Source organism: Symphalangus syndactylus, chromosome 14, assembly GCF_028878055.3.
Source record: "Symphalangus syndactylus isolate Jambi chromosome 14, NHGRI_mSymSyn1-v2.1_pri, whole genome shotgun sequence".
NCBI lineage: Eukaryota > Metazoa > Chordata > Mammalia > Primates > Hylobatidae > Symphalangus > Symphalangus syndactylus.
In genome coordinates this window covers 64624071-64642088 of record NC_072436.2, presented here as the reverse complement: position 1 = coordinate 64642088, position 18018 = coordinate 64624071, and the positions used below count along the sequence as shown (strand labels likewise).

The 18018-nt window shown below is 55.0% G+C and overlaps 2 protein-coding genes across 10 annotated transcripts in view; one reads left to right on the top strand and one right to left on the bottom strand.

The window, feature by feature from the left end:
* The window catches only part of SLC5A10 (solute carrier family 5 member 10), a 72222-nt gene extending 56514 nt beyond the window's left edge, over window positions 1-15708 (top strand). For 2 of the 4 annotated variants that reach the window (XM_055243229.2, XM_055243228.2), the window contains 6 exons: window positions 7196-7303; window positions 10201-10351; window positions 14458-14626; window positions 14764-14979; window positions 15206-15263; window positions 15376-15708. In XM_055243229.2, the coding sequence (XP_055099204.1) occupies window positions 7196-7303; window positions 10201-10351; window positions 14458-14626; window positions 14764-14979; window positions 15206-15263; window positions 15376-15482 (809 nt within the window). In that variant the 3' untranslated portion in view covers window positions 15483-15708. Of the gene's footprint in view, window positions 1-7147; window positions 7304-10200; window positions 10352-14457; window positions 14627-14763; window positions 14980-15205; window positions 15264-15375 lie in introns of all 4 variants that reach the window. The other 2 variants (XM_055243227.2, XM_055243230.2) reach the window with 2 other exon arrangements.
* Window positions 15701-18018, bottom strand: part of GRAP (GRB2 related adaptor protein) — a 97042-nt gene continuing 94724 nt past the window's right edge. For all 6 annotated transcript variants that reach the window (XM_063617803.1, XM_063617804.1, XM_063617805.1 and 3 more), the window contains one exon: window positions 15701-17204. In XM_063617803.1, the coding sequence (XP_063473873.1) occupies window positions 17019-17204 (186 nt within the window). In that variant the 3' untranslated portion in view covers window positions 15701-17018. The remainder of the gene's footprint in view (window positions 17205-18018) is intronic.

The window sequence follows — 18018 nt, the reverse complement described above, 5'->3', positions numbered from 1 at the left end:
GCCAGATTTCACCAGTTTTACATGCACTCATTTATGTGTGTGTATACAATCTTATTATATATATAGATTTGTGTAACCACCATTCCAATCAAGATAAAGAACTGTTCTATCACTACAAAGATCTCCTTCTCTGTAGCCATCCCCACACCTCCCCCGACCACCATTCCTAACTTCTGGCAACCACTAATCTATTCTACAATTCAACAATTTTGCTATTTCAAGAATGCTACAGCCGGGCGCGGTGGCTCACGCCTGTAATCCCAGCACTTTGGGAGGCCGAGGCGGGCGGATCACGAGGTCAGGAGATCGAGACCATCCTGGCTAACAGGTGAAACCCCGTCTCTACTAAAAATACAGAAAAATTAGCCGGGCGTAGTGGCGGGCGCCTGTAGTCCCAGCTACTTGGGAGGCTGAGGCAGGAGAATGGCGTGAACCTGGGAGGCGGAGCTTGCAGTGAGCCGAGATTGCGCCACTGCACTCCAGCCTGGGCGACAGAGCGAGACTCCGTCTCAAAAAAAAAAAAAAAAAAAAAAAAAAAAAAAGAATGCTACATAAATGGAAGATATAGTAGATAAACTTTTGGGATTGGCCTTTTTTCCCACTTAGCATAATTCTCCAGCAAGTCATCCACGTTGTTTCATGGATCAATTGTTTGTGTTTTTCATTGCTGACTAGTATTCCATGGTATGGATATACCACAGTTTGCTTAACCATTTCAGTGATTGAAGGATATGTGGGGTTTCCAGCTTTTGATTATTACTAATAACCTTGCTATGAGCATTCATATACATATGTATATAAACATCAGGTTTCATTTCTCTGGCATAAGTGCCCAAGAGTGTTATTCCTGGGTCCTGGTAGTTGCATGTTCAAACACTGCCAAACTTTTTCCAGAGTGGCTGCACCATTTCACATTCTCACCAACAGTGTATGAGTGATCAAGTTTCTCCACATCCTTGTCAACATGTGGTGTTACCACTATTTTTTTTTTTTTTTTTTTTGGCCATTCTGATAGGTAGGTCATATCTTATTGTGGCTTAAATTTATGCTTTCCTGATGGCTAATGTCAATGAATCTCTTTTCACGGGCTTATATGCCATCTGTTTGTCTTTTCCTGTGAAACATTTGTTCATGTCTTTTGGCCATTTTCTAATTGGATTGTCTATTTTTTAACCCTTGAGTTTTAACTTTTTTACTTTTTTGTTTTATTAGAGATAGGCTCTTGCTCTGTTATCCAGGCTGAAGTGCAGTGGTGTGATGATAGCTCACTGCAACCTCAAATTCCTGGGCTCAAGCCATCCTCCCACTTCAGCCTCCTGAGTAGCTGGGACTACAGGTGTGCACCACCATGCCTGGATAATTGTTTTTTATTTTTAGTAGAATCATGGTCTTGCTATGTTGCCCAGGCTTATACTGCTGAGTTTCAAAAGTTCTTTATATATTCTAGATACAGGACCTTCGTTGGGTGCGTGCTCTGCAAATATTTTCTCCCAGTCAGTAGCTTGCCATTTCATCCTCTTCGAGGTGTCTTACACAGAGCTGAAGTTTTAAATGTTGATGAGGTCCAGTTTATCAATTTTTCCTTTTATGCATCATGCTTTTGGCGTCAAGTCTAAGAACTATTCACTTTGTTGAAGTCAAAATGAAAATGTAGAGACGAATCTCTACATTTAACGTTTTATTTGGGAAGAAAAATTGCAATTCAGGGCATGCACAAAGACTGGGTGGTCTTTGATGTGTCTGGAGAACACAAAGAAGGTTAGAAGTTTTCTTGAAAGCAGAAATGTTACTTAGTGCTCTTTGAGAAAATTCCTTGGCACTAGTAAGGGTTTGGGCAGCTGCAGAGTTCTGATTGGTAAGTGACAGTGGTAAGCAAAATTAGTCCTAGATTTGTAGCAAGTTATCTCAGCAGCTATAGATAAAACTGGTTGCAGGTTGTAAAAGGGAGTTTCTTTCACCAGCCAGGCTCACACGGAATTGCATTTTTGGATTAATGTTATGTACCGTGGGTGGGTGCTTTCCCCCACTGTCCTCTTAACTCTGTTTTAGTTTTGTAGACAAGAATGATCCAATGTGTATGATCAACTTTTACAGCCTAGCCTTAGGTCCTAAAGATTTTCTCCTATTATTTTCCCCAAAAGTTTGATCTTTTTTTTTTTTTAACATTTTACATTTAAATCTGTGATCTATTTTGAGCTAATTTTTGTATAAGGTGTGAAGTTTAGGTTGAGGGTAGGTTTTTGGCCTATAGATGTTCTCAGAATTCTGAGTTTTCACAGAGGAGGAGACAGCCTCACAGAGTTATTTTTTTTGTTTTTTTGTTTTTGTTTTTTTTTTTGATATGGGGTCTTGCACTGTCGCCCAGGCTGGAGTGCAGTGGCATGATCTCGGCTCACTGCAAGCTCCGCCTCCTGGGTTCACACCATTCTCCTGCCTCAGCCTCCCGAGTAGCTGGGACTACAGGCACCCGCCACCACGCCCTGCTAATTTTTTGTACTTTTAGTAGAGACGGGGTTTCACTGTGTTAGCCAGGATGGTCTCGATCTCCTGACCTCATGATCTGCCTGCCTCGGCCTCCCAAAGTGCTGGGATTACAGGCGTGAGCCACCATGCCCGGCATTATTATTATTTTTTTTTATTTTTTTTTTTTTTTGAGTTAGAGTCTTGTCTGTCTCCCAGGCTGGAGTGCAGTGGCCTGATCTCGGCTCACTGCAACCTCCATCTCCCAGATTCAGCGATTCTCATGCCATAGCCTCCCAAGTAGCTGGGACTACAGGTGTGCACCATTACACCTTGCTAATATTTGTATTTTTTGGTAGAGACGGGGTTTCGCCATCTTGCCCAGGCTGGTCTCAAACTCCTGGCCTCAAGTGATTCATCCACCTCAGCCTCCCAAAGTGCTAGGATTACGGGCATGAGCCACCGTGCCTGGCCAGTCTCAGAGATCTTAATAATCACTTATACAGCAAGGGATTGGGAGAGCTGAGTTTGTTATTGTTGTTGTTTGTTTGTTTGTTTGAGACAGGGTCTTGCTCTGTCACCTCTAGTCTGGAGTGCAGTGGTGCAATTACGGTTCACTGCAGCCTGGACCTCCCATACTCAAGCAATCCTCCCACCTCAGCCTCCTGAGTAGCTGAGACTACAGACATGAACCACCACGCTAATTTTAATGTTTTTGGTAGAGACATGCTTTCACCAGGCTTTGTTGTTTAATTGAGATGGGGTCTCCCTATATTGGTCAGGTTGGTCTTGAACTCCTGGCCTCAAACAATCCTCCTGCCTCAGCCTCCCAAAGTGTTGGGATTACAGATGTAAGCCACTCTGCCTGGCTGAGAACTGGATTTGAACTCAGGTCTGGAAGCCTTTCTCCTGCTCCCTCCTGCAATGGCAGTGTCTGGACTGGCTCCCGGGAATGTGCCGGGCCTGGTTAGGGAGTAGAGAGCACCTTGATTACCCCTCAAGGGAATGTGTTCAGTGACCTCCTTGGGAGAGAATCATTCACTCAGTCAACAGACACTGGCAGAGGCTACCATATGGTTGCTTGTGCTAAGCACTGTTGAGACCCAGACTTTTCCCTGAGGCCCCATAGTCATAGTCTGGGTGGGAGGCAGGACAGTCACACGTCATAGAGTTATTGGTGCCGTGGAGGATATAGCCCCAAAGCCTGAAGGGCTCAGATGTCCATCATGAATTGAGAGGAATGAGTATAAGTTCCTTGGGATAAATCCAGGGAACGGCAGAAGGTGGGAAGGGTGTTCCAGGGAGAAGGAACAGCAAACACAGAGACCCAGAGGTGTCCAGGATAGCCTGGGGTGCCAGAAGTCTGGGTGAAATTAGTCAAGGAGAGGGTGGCCGAGCGAGGTGGCCATAGCAAGGGGTGTGGGAGGGCCTTAATTAGAGCCTGTGATACCCCTGCAGTGGCTGGAGAGGCACGGAGTGGGTGTGAGCAGGGAAGAGCGTGGGCAGATTGGTGGGTTTCGAAGTTCCCTTTGCTTGCTTGCAGGGGGAGTGGATTAGGAGGCACAGCGAGGAGGTAGTGCAGTTCCCCTAATAATCAAACAGGACTGGGCATTGGCCATGGGGAGGGAAGACAAGGGGACGAGGAGGGGCAAGCCCCGGCTTCTGGTGTGGGCCTTGGCTGGACGAGGGGCTGATGCAAAAGTGGGGCCCAGTAGGGAGCTCCTATGCCTGCAGAAGCTGGCACCCTGGCAAACCCATAGACCCCTGCCAGCTCCCCAGCTCTCACTGCCCCCCACCCTGCCTCCCCGGGGCTGCTTACTCTGGAGTCCTGGGGGACTGTATTTCAATGGTGACACCATTGCCACTGTTCTCATAAAGAAGTTGTTCTTTCTTGCTGCTCAGCACAAACACTTGGTCAAACCAGTGGTACTCGGGGCGGTTTCCCATGCCGAGAGCCTGGAATGCGCTGAAGAAACTCACAAAGAATCTCCTGACTCGGGCTTTCTGAAACATTATATGGCTGCGACGCCTCACCTCTCCCTCCCAGGAGGGCTGGGTCCTCCGAGTGCCAGTCAGCCTGCCTAGGTTCAGAGCCCATCAGCAGTGGCCCATCACCTGTCCTCTGAATCCTGGACCCCAGTGGCCTCAGAGTTCTGCCATGGGGCCCCCGGCTCTGTCTTGGATCCGACTGTGTCCCCCAGGCAAGTTATGTCCTTTCTGGTCCTGAAAAACTAATGGGGGTAGAGGTGATAGGGTAGGGCAGCTGGATCAAACAGTGCCTGAACTCCTCATGGCTCTTTCTGGGATTCCTTCTCCCACTCCTCCTTTCCTCCTGTGCCTTTCCTCCCTCCTCCCCACCATGCAGTCACTTATTCATTCATTCAACCAGTGTTCCCAGAAAGTCTCTTCTGGGCCCTGCCCTGGACCAGGCGATACCTAGGACTTGGAGATGATTCAAACCCAGTGTCTGCCCTTGGGGAGCTTCCATCCTGGTGGGGAAGGTAGACTATGTAAACAAACAACTGTGATTCAATCTTTGGCCTTAGGAGCCCTTGGGAGGAAGCTGCTACTGCCTTGGGGGTTGGGAGAGTCAGGGAAGGCCTCAGAGGACAAGCCCTTTGCAATGGGCCTGGAAACAGGAGGTAAACAAGGGTGGGGGTGGGTGTTAGATGGGCAGTGGTGCCCTGGGAGGAGGGACTGCGTCTGCAAAGGCATGGAGGCGTCCAAGTGCTGGGTGTGTGTGAGAAAATACAAGCAGCTCAGGGTGGCTTGTGCACGGTGCTGGGATGGGAGGTTCTAGGACCAACTGTCAAGGGCCTCGAATGCCATAGAAAGGATATTTTTTTTTCCCCCAGGATGCCATGGGCTGAGAGGTGGGGTAGGGAGAAGGGTCCTGAGAAATAAGTGATATGCTGAAAGCTGTGACTCCAAAGTGTGGAGAGGATGGACAGGAGGCTGGGGAGGAGCATGGGATTGGGCAGGGTGGGCCCCAGATGGGAGGGGGAAGAAGCCATGGGCCTGGGAGCTGATGGGAGGAGACAAGGAGGTGCCTAGGGGATGACAGGAACCTGGGGTCTGGGAAGCCTGGAGCTCAAACAGGCTGGGCTGGAGACTGGGACATGGTCAAGGGTGCCAGGGTAGAGGACACTGCCCCAGGCCAGCTGGCCTGGGGGAAGGGGTCTGAGACCCGCCCTTCCCCATGGGCTGGGCATCTAAGAAGGGACATATCAGAAAGGGGCTTTGGAGGGGGCAGTCTACAGAGGGAGCACCAAGTCACAGAAGTGTCAATGCCAGCCACCCCTGCTGCTGCTGTGTTGCAACTCTGCCTGTCCCTAACAGGCCACCGCAGTGCTGTCAGTCAGCTTGTTTCTGAACTCCCCCATAATCATCATCTCCTGGTTAGCTCTGCACTCTGGGCCCTCCTGAAAACCCCCAGGAGCAGGGGCCAAAGGTTTCTAGAAAGTCTTTTACGGGAGGAAAAAGTGAATGTGGGTCAACTCTCTTCATCCCTACATATCACTAGGCCAAAGTCAGCCCCACGACTGTCAACACCAGCAAATCTCACTGAGCAGAGCAGTGCGGAGAGCCCCACACCTCAGGGCTATGGATGTAGGCCGGGGTTCTGCCCCCACACAGGGCAGGAGGCCGAGGGATGCCTGGATTTAGGGTTCAGTCAGGATCTGGCCTGAGCCTGGGAAATTCGTGAGTCCTTCATTCATTCAACAGATGAGTCGTGTGCACCACCCCAGCCATGGGGGAGATAGCACAAGGCGAACCTCATCCTCTCAGGACTCACCTGCAACAGGGAAGTGGCAAGAACTGAATAAACATGTCCAAGTCCTCCCAGGGATGACAAGGGATGAGGGAAAGCGATGTGGGGCAAGGGGACAGATGGAGAATGGGGTGGGGAGGACAGACTGGAATTCTGGAAGGAGGCAGTCCTCAGGCAAGGCCTGGGGCAGGCCTCAGGTGGGAGCGAGGAGGGACTTGCGGGGAGGGGCCGAGGATCTGGATCACCCAGGGTCTTGTAGACTGTTGAGAGGCTAAGTGGCTGGAGAGTTCTGGACATCAGCTCAGCTCTCTGCAGCAGGAAATAGCCTGGCCTAAAGCTTGGACCCCAGGGTTGGAGACAGGGGTGTGGATGGGCTGTGACCCCACGCCCTAAGCCAGGAAGCTGGAGCAGGCAGGCCTCGCCAGCCCCTGAACTTTCACCACAGCCCTGCTGCATGAGCTGCAGCTGTGTGACAGCACACTCAAGCCGGCTGCCCACGGACAGACGCGACTTGTCGACTTATCGCTGAGTGAACACAAAGCCCAGGGGACAGGTTGAGGGCCTGGGGCAGGGTCCATCCTGCAGGCCTCTCTCTTCTCTAGCCTCCATTTCCCCCTTTGGGGAGAATGGCTGGGGATGAGGGGGGCAAGGGAGGCTCAGGCCCCGGGTAGACTCTAATGGCGGACCTCACACAGCAGAGCCAACAGCAGGTGAGCCCCCTGGCCAAGGAGAAGTGGGATCAGGAAGAAGGGTTATGATGGAGAACAGCAGGGAAAAGGATTTTCAGAGGCCATGCCCTCCCCATGGCTCAGATTGTGAAACTGAGGCCCAAGGCCAAATGGTAACAGGTCAGAGGCATTGATGGAGCAGGTCTGGGCCAGGCTCCTGCCCCCAGCCCTATCTTGCCCACCCCAGGTGCTCATGTCTATGGGGAGAGACACCAAGTGTCCGTCTCTCGAACAGATGATGTGGGCTGCGTGGTGCCGTCCGAGTGCCTGCGGGCCTGCGGGGCCGAGGTCGGCTGCTCCAACATCGCCTACCCCAAGCTGGTCATGGAACTGATGCCCATTGGTGAGGCTGTGTGGTTGGGGGTCCAGGTGGAGGGCATGGGGTGGGACTTGGGGCCCAATGAGTATGGGGACTGTGGAGGCCACTGTGGATCTAGTGTGATGCTGGGTGACATCCAGGTGGGCTGTTCTGCTCCTAGGAGAGGAGAGCAGAAGCACTCACGATAGAAAACACTCGAACACCTACTGCGTGCCACCACCATACCCAGGGCTTCCCAGGTGATGCACTGGCCTCCTCTTCTCAGGAACCCCTAGTGCTGTTAGTATCATCCCCATTTTTTTTTTTTTTGAGATGGAGTTTTGCTCTTATTCCCCAGGCTGGAGTGCAATGGTGTGATCTCGGCTCATTGCAACCTCCACCTCCTGGGTTGAAGCTATTCTCCTGCCTCAGCCTCCCAAATAGCTGGAATTACAGGCACGCGCCACCACACCTGGCTAATTTTTGTGTTTTTAGTAGAGACGGGGTTTCACCATGTTGACCAGGCTGGTCTTGAACTCCCGACCTCAGGTGATCCACACGTCTCAGCCTCCCAAAGTGCTGGGATTACAGGCATGAGCCACTGCACCTGGCCTATATCATCCCCATTTTAAAGACAGGGAAACTGAGACCCAGAGAGGTTAAGTGACCTGGCCCAGGTTACATGGCAAGTAAGCTGCAAAGCTGGGATTCTCACCCGATGCATCTGTCTGCACACCCTGATCTCCTATCTTATGCTGTACCATCTCTTGGGAAAGGCCACCCACTCTCTCCTCTTGCATGCCTACTAGGTGCCAGGCCCTTTACTAACAGTTTCTCATTAAATGCTATGAGATAGGGTTATTGGCTCCATTTTACAGATGGGGAAACTGAGGCACAGAGAGGGGAAAGTGACTTGTCTGAGGTTGTATAGTGACTGAGACACAAACCCAAGACACAAACTGCTTACTCTGCTGGGATCAGGAGCTCAGGACCCCCCACTACATCTGCAGGCATGAGTGCCTATCCTCTGCAAGCCCCCCGCCTACTGCCCTGAGACACTGCAAGCCAACGGGTAGAACTAGTGGGCAGGTTTTGGCTTTTTCCATGTTTCTCGTGGTAGCGGCATCCCTGCCATTTTAATATGGGGTGATGAGTTCCCCATCACAGGAGGTATGCAAGTTCTCCATCACAGGAGGTATGCAAGGAGGAGGAAGCAACATAGCAAGGGGTGTGGGAGGTTCAACCCTAAGCAAAAAGCAGAAACAGTTTCCTGAGCCCTTTGCAGCCTGAGCTTTTCCTCTACAGATTCTCAGATGCTGGAGATTTCCCTGGTCCCCCTCTTTCTAATCCCCTCTTCCTGGAAGCTTTCGATCCCTCAGGTGAGCCCCACCCTGCTCTCTCCTCCTCTCCTTCCCTCCCTCCCTCCCTCCTGCAGAGCTCAGGCCTAAGGGAAGTGAGTACACAGACCTAGGATCAGATCTTGGCTCTGCCACTCACTGGCCAAGAAATTTGGGGCATGTCACTTCCCTGCTTGGAGCCTGGGTGTCCTCATTTGTAAATTGGAGATAATGGCATCTACCCACCCCTCAGCGTTGTTGCTGGGATTAAACATAATGACACAGGGAAAATGCCGGGTGCAGGCTTGGCCACACTGTGGTTCCCACCTTGGGGCTTTGCTTTTTCTCTTCTGTTCTGGGCAAGGGGACTCGCTAGGCCCTCCAGGACTGACACTGAGCCATTGTTGGGCCACAATCCCTCTCTAGGCCTTGAGTTCCCTCTCTAAGAAATGGATGGAATAAGCTCCAAGTTCATCCATCTCCATGAGCAAGACAAGGGGGTGGGTGGAGAAATGTTTTGGGGAAAACTGTGATTTGACTCACTTTCCTTTGGGCTCCATCCCAGCCAGCTTCTGACAAGTGAACAGAGAGCCCAGAGACACCTGGAAGTCACACAACCAATCAGACACAGAACCGAGGCCAGACAACCCAGCCGGGCAATAAATGGCTGTGCCTTCGGGGCAGGGGGGCCCATGTCAGGCTTATCCTAGGACAGACAGGCAAGAGTTTGTAGAGGTAAAGGAGGTGCTTAAAATTGCAGGAGTTCTTGTAGACAGACTTGAACTCATCCCCAGAGAGAGGAGGCGACCAGCCTGAAGCCACACAGCATGGAATGGGCAGTTGAGCATCCTTCCACCTTCTTTAGGGCTCCTCACCCTCAGGCCCTCTTGAGCCCACAACCCCCAGAAGGCTTTTCACAGCAATGCTACCTGCACCTCCTAGGGGAGCCCTCGCTCCCACTCTGGAAAACCACAGAGCCAAGGAGAGAGGGGATCCACTATGCCTGCTGGGTCCTGCCATGCACAGGAAGTGGCGGAAAATTCCAGAGACAGGGGCACTGCACGCTGGGGTGAGGTGTGCATCTTGTCCAGGGTGTGACCTTCAAGCAGAGGCCCCACCCAAGCCTTCCTCACCAACCCCACCGCACCCCAAAGTTCTGCCGCTGGCCTGCTGTGAGTCCCTGGGCAATCTCTTTCCTTCTCTGAGCTTCCATTTCCTCATCTGTCAAGCGAGTTAATCATGCTTTCCTCGGACGAAGGCATGGGTGTGAAAGTGCTTTGTCAATGCCAGGCTCTGCAGAAAGGAGAGGCCTGATCGCGGCCTCAGCATTATGAGTAATTACGGTCGGGCCTAAGGTTGCCAGCAAGCCTGGGGCTCAAGCAGCCAGCTCCGAAGTCCCCACGGTTTGTCCTTGGCCTCTCCAGTCTCCTCATTTTGGGTCTTGCTCACCTCAAACCTCCTCAGCTTCTCTCCCTTCCCGCCCTCTGCCTTGGAGGAGCATGCGAATGGCGGGCGGGCCTCAGGCATTAGAGCCCAGGCGGGAGCGGTTCCCGGGGCTGTCTTAAGGCCGGACAGGGTCAGACCACATCCCCCGTCCCACCCCAGGTCTGCGGGGGCTGATGATCGCAGTGATGCTGGCCGCGCTCATGTCGTCGCTGACCTCCATCTTCAACAGCAGCAGCACCCTCTTCACTATGGACATCTGGAGACGGCTGCGTCCCCGCTCCGGCGAGCGGGAGCTGCTGCTGGTGGGACGGTACAGGGGTGGGGGCCGGTACGGGGGTGGGGGAACACTGCAAGGGTGGGCGCCGGCACAGACTTTGAGGGATGGGCGGGAGTTTGCCACTTAGAGAAAGGTGGATGCCAGGAAGGAGGGAAGAGAAGGGCCAGTGTACCCCATCCATACCACCTCTCACATTGCTCTCCTGTCCACCTCTGTGTGATCGCAGCCCTCATCTGGATACATCTCCACCCTCGAGCTGGATTCCTTCTGCAGGGGCCAGCCCTCCCTCCCCAGCCATGCCACAGATCTATCTCCCCCAAAACCTGGGCCCCCATTCCTCCTGATGGTTCCCAGCTGCGCCACAGAGGGCCCCCAGGCCAGCACTCAGGACTGGCCACGCTTGGGCTGCCACGTCCCTCAGCCTCCATGGCCCTGGCTCCACTGAGCTCTGGCTTGTTTCCTCCCAGCCCAACTTGACCCCTCCTTTTTCAACTCAATGACTCATGCTGATCTTTCTAGACTCTGCCTGTGTTCCCTCCTCCGTGCAGTCTGCCCTGAGACCCTCAACCAAGGAATGAGCCTCCCTCCCCTTCATACCCCAGGGACTCTTGCCAGATTCTTCCCACAGCACATGTGGCCATTACAGGCCAAGAGACCTCCCCGACACCCTTCTCCACATATCTGGGCGCTTCATGAGGACCGGGGCTGTGTCTGGAGAACAGGTGGTGTTTGGTTACGTAGTTCTTTAGTGGCAATTTCTGAGATTTTGGTGTACCCATCACCCGAGTGGTGTACACTGTACCCAGTGTGTAGTCTTTTATCCCTCACACCCTCCCAGCGTTTCCCCTGAGTCCTCAAAATCCATTGTATCATTCTTTTTTTTTTTTTTTTTTGAGACACAGTCTCGTTTTGTCACCCAGGCTGGAGTGCAGTGGTACGATCTTGGCTCCCTGCAACCTCCACCTCCCGGGTTCAAGAGATTCTTGTGTCTCAGCCTCTTGAGTAGCTGAGATTGCAGTAGCTGGGATTGCAGGCGCGCACCACCACGCCCGGCTACTTTTTGTATTTTTAGTAGAGACAGTGTTTCACCATGTTGGCCATGCTGGTCTCGAACTCCTGACCTCAGATTATTCGTCCACCTCAGTGGGCTGGGATTACAGGTATGAGCCAGTGTGCCCAGCCCATTCTATCACTGTTACGCCTTTACATCCTCAGAGGTTAGCTCCCATGTGCACGTGTCTATTTGCGCCCTCCCTGGCCCTCCAGTCCCACCCTCCTGTTGTCCTCTGAGCAGTGTGGCTCACACTCTGCTGCTCGGGGGTCCAGCCTTCTGGCACAACAATGCACCCCCTGGCCAGAAGCCCAGGGCACCCATCCTGGGGGTGGGGTCTCCTCCAGAGCTCCAGGCAGCTGTCCCAGGGATGCAAAACAGTCAGGCTTCTGTCGGAAGGGCCCTGTTGGGACACGCCAGAGGCGGGTGTGAGTGAGCTCATCCATGGGCTCACAGGATTCTCCAAAACAAGGAGCCTCCCACCTCTCACTGGGCAGGACACTTCCATGACCCTGTGTCCTGGGCACTTAGCCCCTTGACCACTTCTCCCCCTCTGGCTCCCCTGCCTCTCCTCAGAAGCTGTGTGGCCTGGGGAAGACCCTGCCCCTCTCTGACCATGCGTCTCCTCTGTGGCCAGACCTTCTAAGCCCCTCCATGCTCTAGCATCCTGGGCCCTGGATGCCCTCCTACCACCCAGTGTGACACTGGTAGCCCCTGTACCTGCCCAGTGGCCCTCATGTCCCCTGCCCACTACTTCCTGGCCTCCTCACTCAGACTCCCACCTGCAACCAAAGTCCTGACCTGGCCTCCTGCTGCGCCAGCTCACCCAGCTGCCCGTGCCCTTGACCCTCCTTTCCACCTCTTCTGCCAAGTCAACCCCCTGCCCCCAGCCCTGCAAGCCTGGCAGTCAGCCTCCCTGAGGAGCAGGGCACAAGGCTGTGTGGTGCAGGGCAGGTTGCTCGCCCTCTCTGGGCCCCAGTTCTCTCAGCTGCCAGCTGGATAGAGCAGAAAGGGCCCCGTGCCTGGTGTCAGGCTGGCCAGCTCAACTTCCCCTCCCTCTTACAGCACTGGGATACTCTCAACACCCCCAGCCCCTCAAAGCCGTGTCAGCTTCCTCCTGCCCTAAACACCACCATTGGAGTGGTATCTCCTAGGCCTCATGGGTCATGGATCTCTGGTAGGTTGAATGGCCTGACAATAGTCTCAGTCAGGGAGAGGCCAGGCTTACAGAGAGAAGACCAACAGTCCAGAGGCCTGGAGAGGAGGCCATCACGGGGGCGGGTGCAGGACCATGCTGGTGACCCTGATGGCTCTGTCTAGCTGAGCGGAGGCTGGAGGAGCCATCACAGGCTGGGGAACAGTGATGACCCACCCCTCCCTCCCGTTTGCCTGCCCCAAGCCCCCACACCCTAGTCCACCGTTCTGCCACTGCCCCCCCCACTCTCCCGTCTGTGTTCCCGGCTGTTCAGTCCACAAATGGGGCCCACAGCCTCCCGGAAACCCTGTGCAGGACTCGGAGAGATCTCAGACACCCCTCCTTGAGATGTTCCACAGTAACTGTGGCTGCAGCCTAGGGAGATGCTGGAGGGCACTGTCCACCCTGATGGTGGCATGAGAGGGAGTGGCATTCCAGGCAGAAGGAGCAGCCTCTGGGTTTGGGGGTCCTCTGGCAGCTAGGTAAGAAGGCTGGGTAAGAAAGCGAGGGCCTGGCTGGAGTGGCCCCGGCCCTGGCACAGAGATGCAGAGTCTGGTGTTGGGCGGGAGAGCTATGTGCAGAGGGCTGGGTGGGCGGGCGTTAATGGAGGCCCGCCTGGGCCTTTGATGAGGGCAGTGCCCGCCTGCCTGCCTGGCTAGGGGTTAATTAGCCTTAATCAAGGTGGCACCTCCTTCCTCCACCCTCTCCCTCAGTCCTAGAAGGGATGAAAGGGAGGGAGAAAGGCAGACAGGCGCTAAGAGGACCCACCCTAGCTGAACACATAGCCTCTGTCACCCCTGCCACCACAGCCAGGGTTCCAGCTGGTCACCCACCACCCACCTTGGGGGTAAGGAATGCCAACTGACCCAGGACACAGGGGTGAGGTGCTCAGCCAGGAAGGAGCAGATGGATGCCTTGCCCCAGCTTCGTCCCCTTAGCTGGGTCCCATACCCCTCAAGGCTCGGGGAGGGGGTGCCTCCTCCTGAAAGCCCTCCTAGATTGATGTTTCCTCTGAGCTGCTCCAGCCTAGCCCTGAGCGTAGGCAAGAGGCTCATTTGTTTTCTTTGCTGGACTCTGAGTGCTGGGCAGGCACCAGGTCCCACTCATCGCCCAGTTGGCGATCCTAGGGTAGTGTCCTACACAGGTGAGCACCTCGCCAATGGTTTGCTGGATGAACAAGTGTAGCATGTGCCTGTTGTGGAGGGGCTTTTAGCCTAAGGGAGAGGCAGGCAGGAGCTGACACGCAGGGGACAGGAGGGGATGGGCTCATGCTGGCCCAGCAGGGCTCCGGCTTCACAGCTGGGGAGTACGGGCTCTAACCCCAACCCACACCTCTAGCTCCAAACCTTGCATCCTTAGTAAGGAGGTTGCCCTGTGAAGGATGTGCAGCACAGGGCTGTCGGGGTGGGGATGTGCCAGCCAGAGGTTCCAGCTCCTGCAAAGGCCGGCCAGTGTGAAAAATCCTAGTGTCTTCAAAGAACCACCAGGAAGCCAGTCTGGCCCAGATCGGGGAGCAGTGGTCATTCATGCACTCACCAAATGCTTAGTAAGCACCTACTATATGCTGGGAGACACAGCAATGAACTAAAGAGATGAAGCTCCTGCTCTCCTGGTGCTTCCAGTTGGGAGGGGAAGACAGGCAGTAAACAAGTAGACACCCAGGTAAATGTGCATGTAGTGACTGGGACAGGTGCTTTGAAGGAGAGACAAGAGGGAGCTCCATGGCAGAGCTCCAAGGGACGGCTCCACAGAGACCCCAGGGCAGGGAAGGAGGCTGGAGCTGTGGTAGCAGAGGAAAGATTAGAGAGCAAGTCTTAGTGACCAGCGGAGGTGGGAGAGGGCTGAAGAAGAGCCTCCCAGGACGACCGCTGCCTGCCTTCCACTCGCCCGCAGGCTGGTCATAATGGCACTCATCGGTGTGAGTGTGGCCTGGATCCCCGTCCTGCAGGACTCCAACAGCGGGCAACTCTTCATCTACATGCAGTCAGTGACCAGCTCCCTGGCCCCACCAGTGACTGCAGTCTTTGTCCTGGGCGTCTTCTGGCGACGTGCCAACGAGCAGGTGGGTGTCGGGGGACAGGACTCGGCAGTCTGCTCTCCCTGAGGACATGCCACAATTTGCTCTTCCCTGCTGCCTGTTGGGGGGGGGCCCTGGTCCTCCTCCCGTAGCCCCACACGCCCTGCCTCCCTCCTCCCCAGGGGGCCTTCTGGGGCCTGATAGCAGGGCTGGTGGTGGGGGCCACGAGGCTGGTCCTGGAATTCCTGAACCCAGCCCCGCCCTGCGGAGAGCCAGACACACGGCCGGCCGTCCTGGGGAGCATCCACTACCTGCACTTCGCTGTCTCCCTCTTTGCACTCAGTGGTGCTGTTGTGGTGGCTGGAAGCCTGCTGACCCCACCCCCACAGGGTGTCCAGGTGAGCCAGCCCTGACCCCTGACCCTGACCCCTAACGATTTCTTACTCTGGTCCCACTCTCATCCCCGACCCACTCTGACTCAGAATTTTCTAGCCCTGGACTCCCTAGCCCCGTCCCTTTTTGAACTCGGCTGCCATCTTGCCATCCCCAACCTTTGATCCTGTCTGGGTCACCCCAACCCTGCCACCCCCCACCCCCATCCCTATCCTCACTCATTTCTTACAGATTGAGAACCTTACCTGGTGGACCCTGGCTCAGGATCTGCCCTTGGGAACCAAAGCAGGTAAGTGGGTGACCCTAGGCACTCCTCCACCTTGACCCTGGGCTGGAGGCAAGGGCACCAGGTGTAACCTTGTGTCCTTCCTCTGTCCCTCTCCTTCTGCAACCCCCTCCAGGTGATCGCCAAACACCCCAGAAACACGCCTTCTGGGCCCGTGTCTGTGGCTTCAATGCCATCCTCCTCATGTGTGTCAACATATTCTTTTATGCCTACTTCGCCTGACACGGACATCCTGGACAGAAAGGCGGGAGCTCCGAGTCCTCAGGTTCACCCATTTCCCTCATGGGGATCCCGAGGCCCCAAGAGGGGCAGATTCCCCTCATAGCTGCATAGCAGCTCGGTGCCCAAGAACTGGCCAAGCCAGCAAAGCAGGAGCCCTGAAAAATTAGGGGGGAAATGGGAGAAAAGAATGTGACATTTCAAAAACAGCACCAAAGCAGTCAGCATTGGAAGGAAAATTAGATTTCTGATGGACATCCTGATGTTGGTTTTACTGTTTTCATTTTGAACACACAGGCTGGGTCAGGAGCAGTTAGATTTGCCATCACTCAGGGCTCTAAGGGTCTTGGGCCAGCTCTGGATGGAGGGAGAGCCCCACATGCCCAGAGCAAGGCCCCCCATTAAGGGACTGCAGCCACCTCCAGGGGCTCCTCCCTCCACCCACCGGCTCCCAAATGCCAGAGGGAGCCTCTTTGCCCTCCCTCCCTGCCCACTGCCCACCATCCCTCAACCATCAGCCTAGCGTTCAAAGCCTTTCCAAGTCCCACCTCACTTTTCCCACTCCCAAAGGTGCCCAGGCTCTGGGCAGGCCCTGCTCATATCCCTGATGGTGGCACATTCTCTGGAGGACCCTCCTGTTCTCAGGTAGGGGCCGTGCCCCACCTAGGTAGCTGTCCCATGTGGGATCCTGTAGGATCTCTAAAACCCAGCTCTGGCTCCAACTTTCTGACTGCCCTGGAGGTTTCTCAGCCTCCTGAGAGCTCTCCTGGGCCCTGGTCTGGGCAGAACCTGGGCCTAAACAAACAAGAGCCAGGGCAGCCATGGTCTCTGCGTGGCTGTGCCCAGGGCTCGCCCTCAGAGCTCACCTGTCCAACAGAAGAGGAGTGTGCCTCCACCTTCCCTACTGCCCCTTTTTCAGGGTCTCAGGGCCTGTAGCCCTGTGATGGGGTGGGGGTGCTGGGTGCCCCAGGTGGAGCTGAAGTCATGGGGCTGTTGAGGAGTTGGTGTCCACCTGGAGTCTGTCCACTGAGTTTAGGTCAACAGGTGTGCAGTCTGTCCTTTGAGGCTGAGCCACCTCCCAACAGCCCGAACAACTCCAGGGGCCTTTTGAGGGAGGAGCAGGCAGGCCCAGTTGGTGGTCAGCCCAAGGTGAACCCACACACCATGGCCAGAGTTCCTCAGGTTGAGCCTCCAGTGGGTGAAACCTGGGAGTCCTCAACCTTCCTGGCAGATGGGGCCATTGACAAGAGGAGGTAGGTGGGGCCTCCACAGACTCCGCCCTGTGGTGTCACACAGCTGGCAGCCAACGGAAAGCAACCAGCCAGGAAGCCCCGGAGCCACCCTTGCTGGGTATCCTTGCTGAGGGACCTGGGCCATCCCAGTTTGTGCAAAGTGGCCGGAGGCAGTTAGGAGCCCACGTTCAGTCCAAGGCCGTCCACTGAGTACTGTGTGACTCTGACCGGGCTGGGGGTGTCCATGTCCTCTCTGGACCTCAGTTCCTGTAAAAAGGCCCATTGGCCAGATGGGCCGCCGGGCTGCTCACAGGTGCACGGGCTGCACGTAACTCCGTGGGAAGAAGCCAACCCGCCCGCAGGACCGGCCCTGCCACCAGTGGGGGTCTGGGCGCTCCAGGACCTCAATGATGTCGCCACGGCGGAAGCTGAGCTGCGAGGGGTCCTGGGCTGAGAAGTCAAACTGGGCCTGGGCAAAGCAGGCCCCAGGTGACTGCAAGAAGAGGAGGTGGTTAGTAGGGTGCCTTCAGAAGCCCTGCAACCCACCCTCCCTCAGAGGCACCCAAGAGAAGTGATTTGCCACAGGTGAGGAGGGGTCTCCAGCAGCACTGGAGTTGAACTTTAAGTCCAGATCAGTGGTGGTGCCACCACTGGGCCTCCTGCTGCCCACACCCCTGCCTGTCTGCTGTGCAGATGCTCTATCTACATAGAACACAGCTTTCCCAGCCACCCAGCTGGAACCATAGCGCTGGTGGGTCAGGGGACCTGAGTCCTAGTCTTTAGGGTGGGATTTTGGTTAGGTCCCTGCTTCTCTTGGGATCTTATTTACCTGACTCTGCAGCAGCCATGGTAGGTTGCCACAAAGCCATGAGAATGGGCCTTATAAGTTGTAAAGTGATGTGTGGCTAAGAGCCGTGTTTATTGCTCTTGCCCTTGGTCAGCCATTGAGGGACAGAATTGTCACTTTGGGCTCTCAGGCCTGGGCTCCACTCCTATCTATGCCCCACGTGTGATGCTGGGTAGGTCTCTGCCCTTTGTGGAACTCAGTTTCCCCACCTGTGAATGGCAGCTGGACAGGAGCTCTCTGCAGCACATCTGCCTGGCACCTTGACTATTGCACCCAGCACCCTGGCCCTGCCTGCCCACCAGGATCTCAGCTCTGAACCTGCAGAATCTCATCCAGGATGGGTGATAGGATCAGCAGAGAAGCTGTAATTAGCAGCTCTCTGCCCAGGAAGGAGGCGTCGTCATGGGTCCCAGGGAACTGAGGCAGCTCTGGAGTCGAGCCACAGGGTGGGTGACCCCAC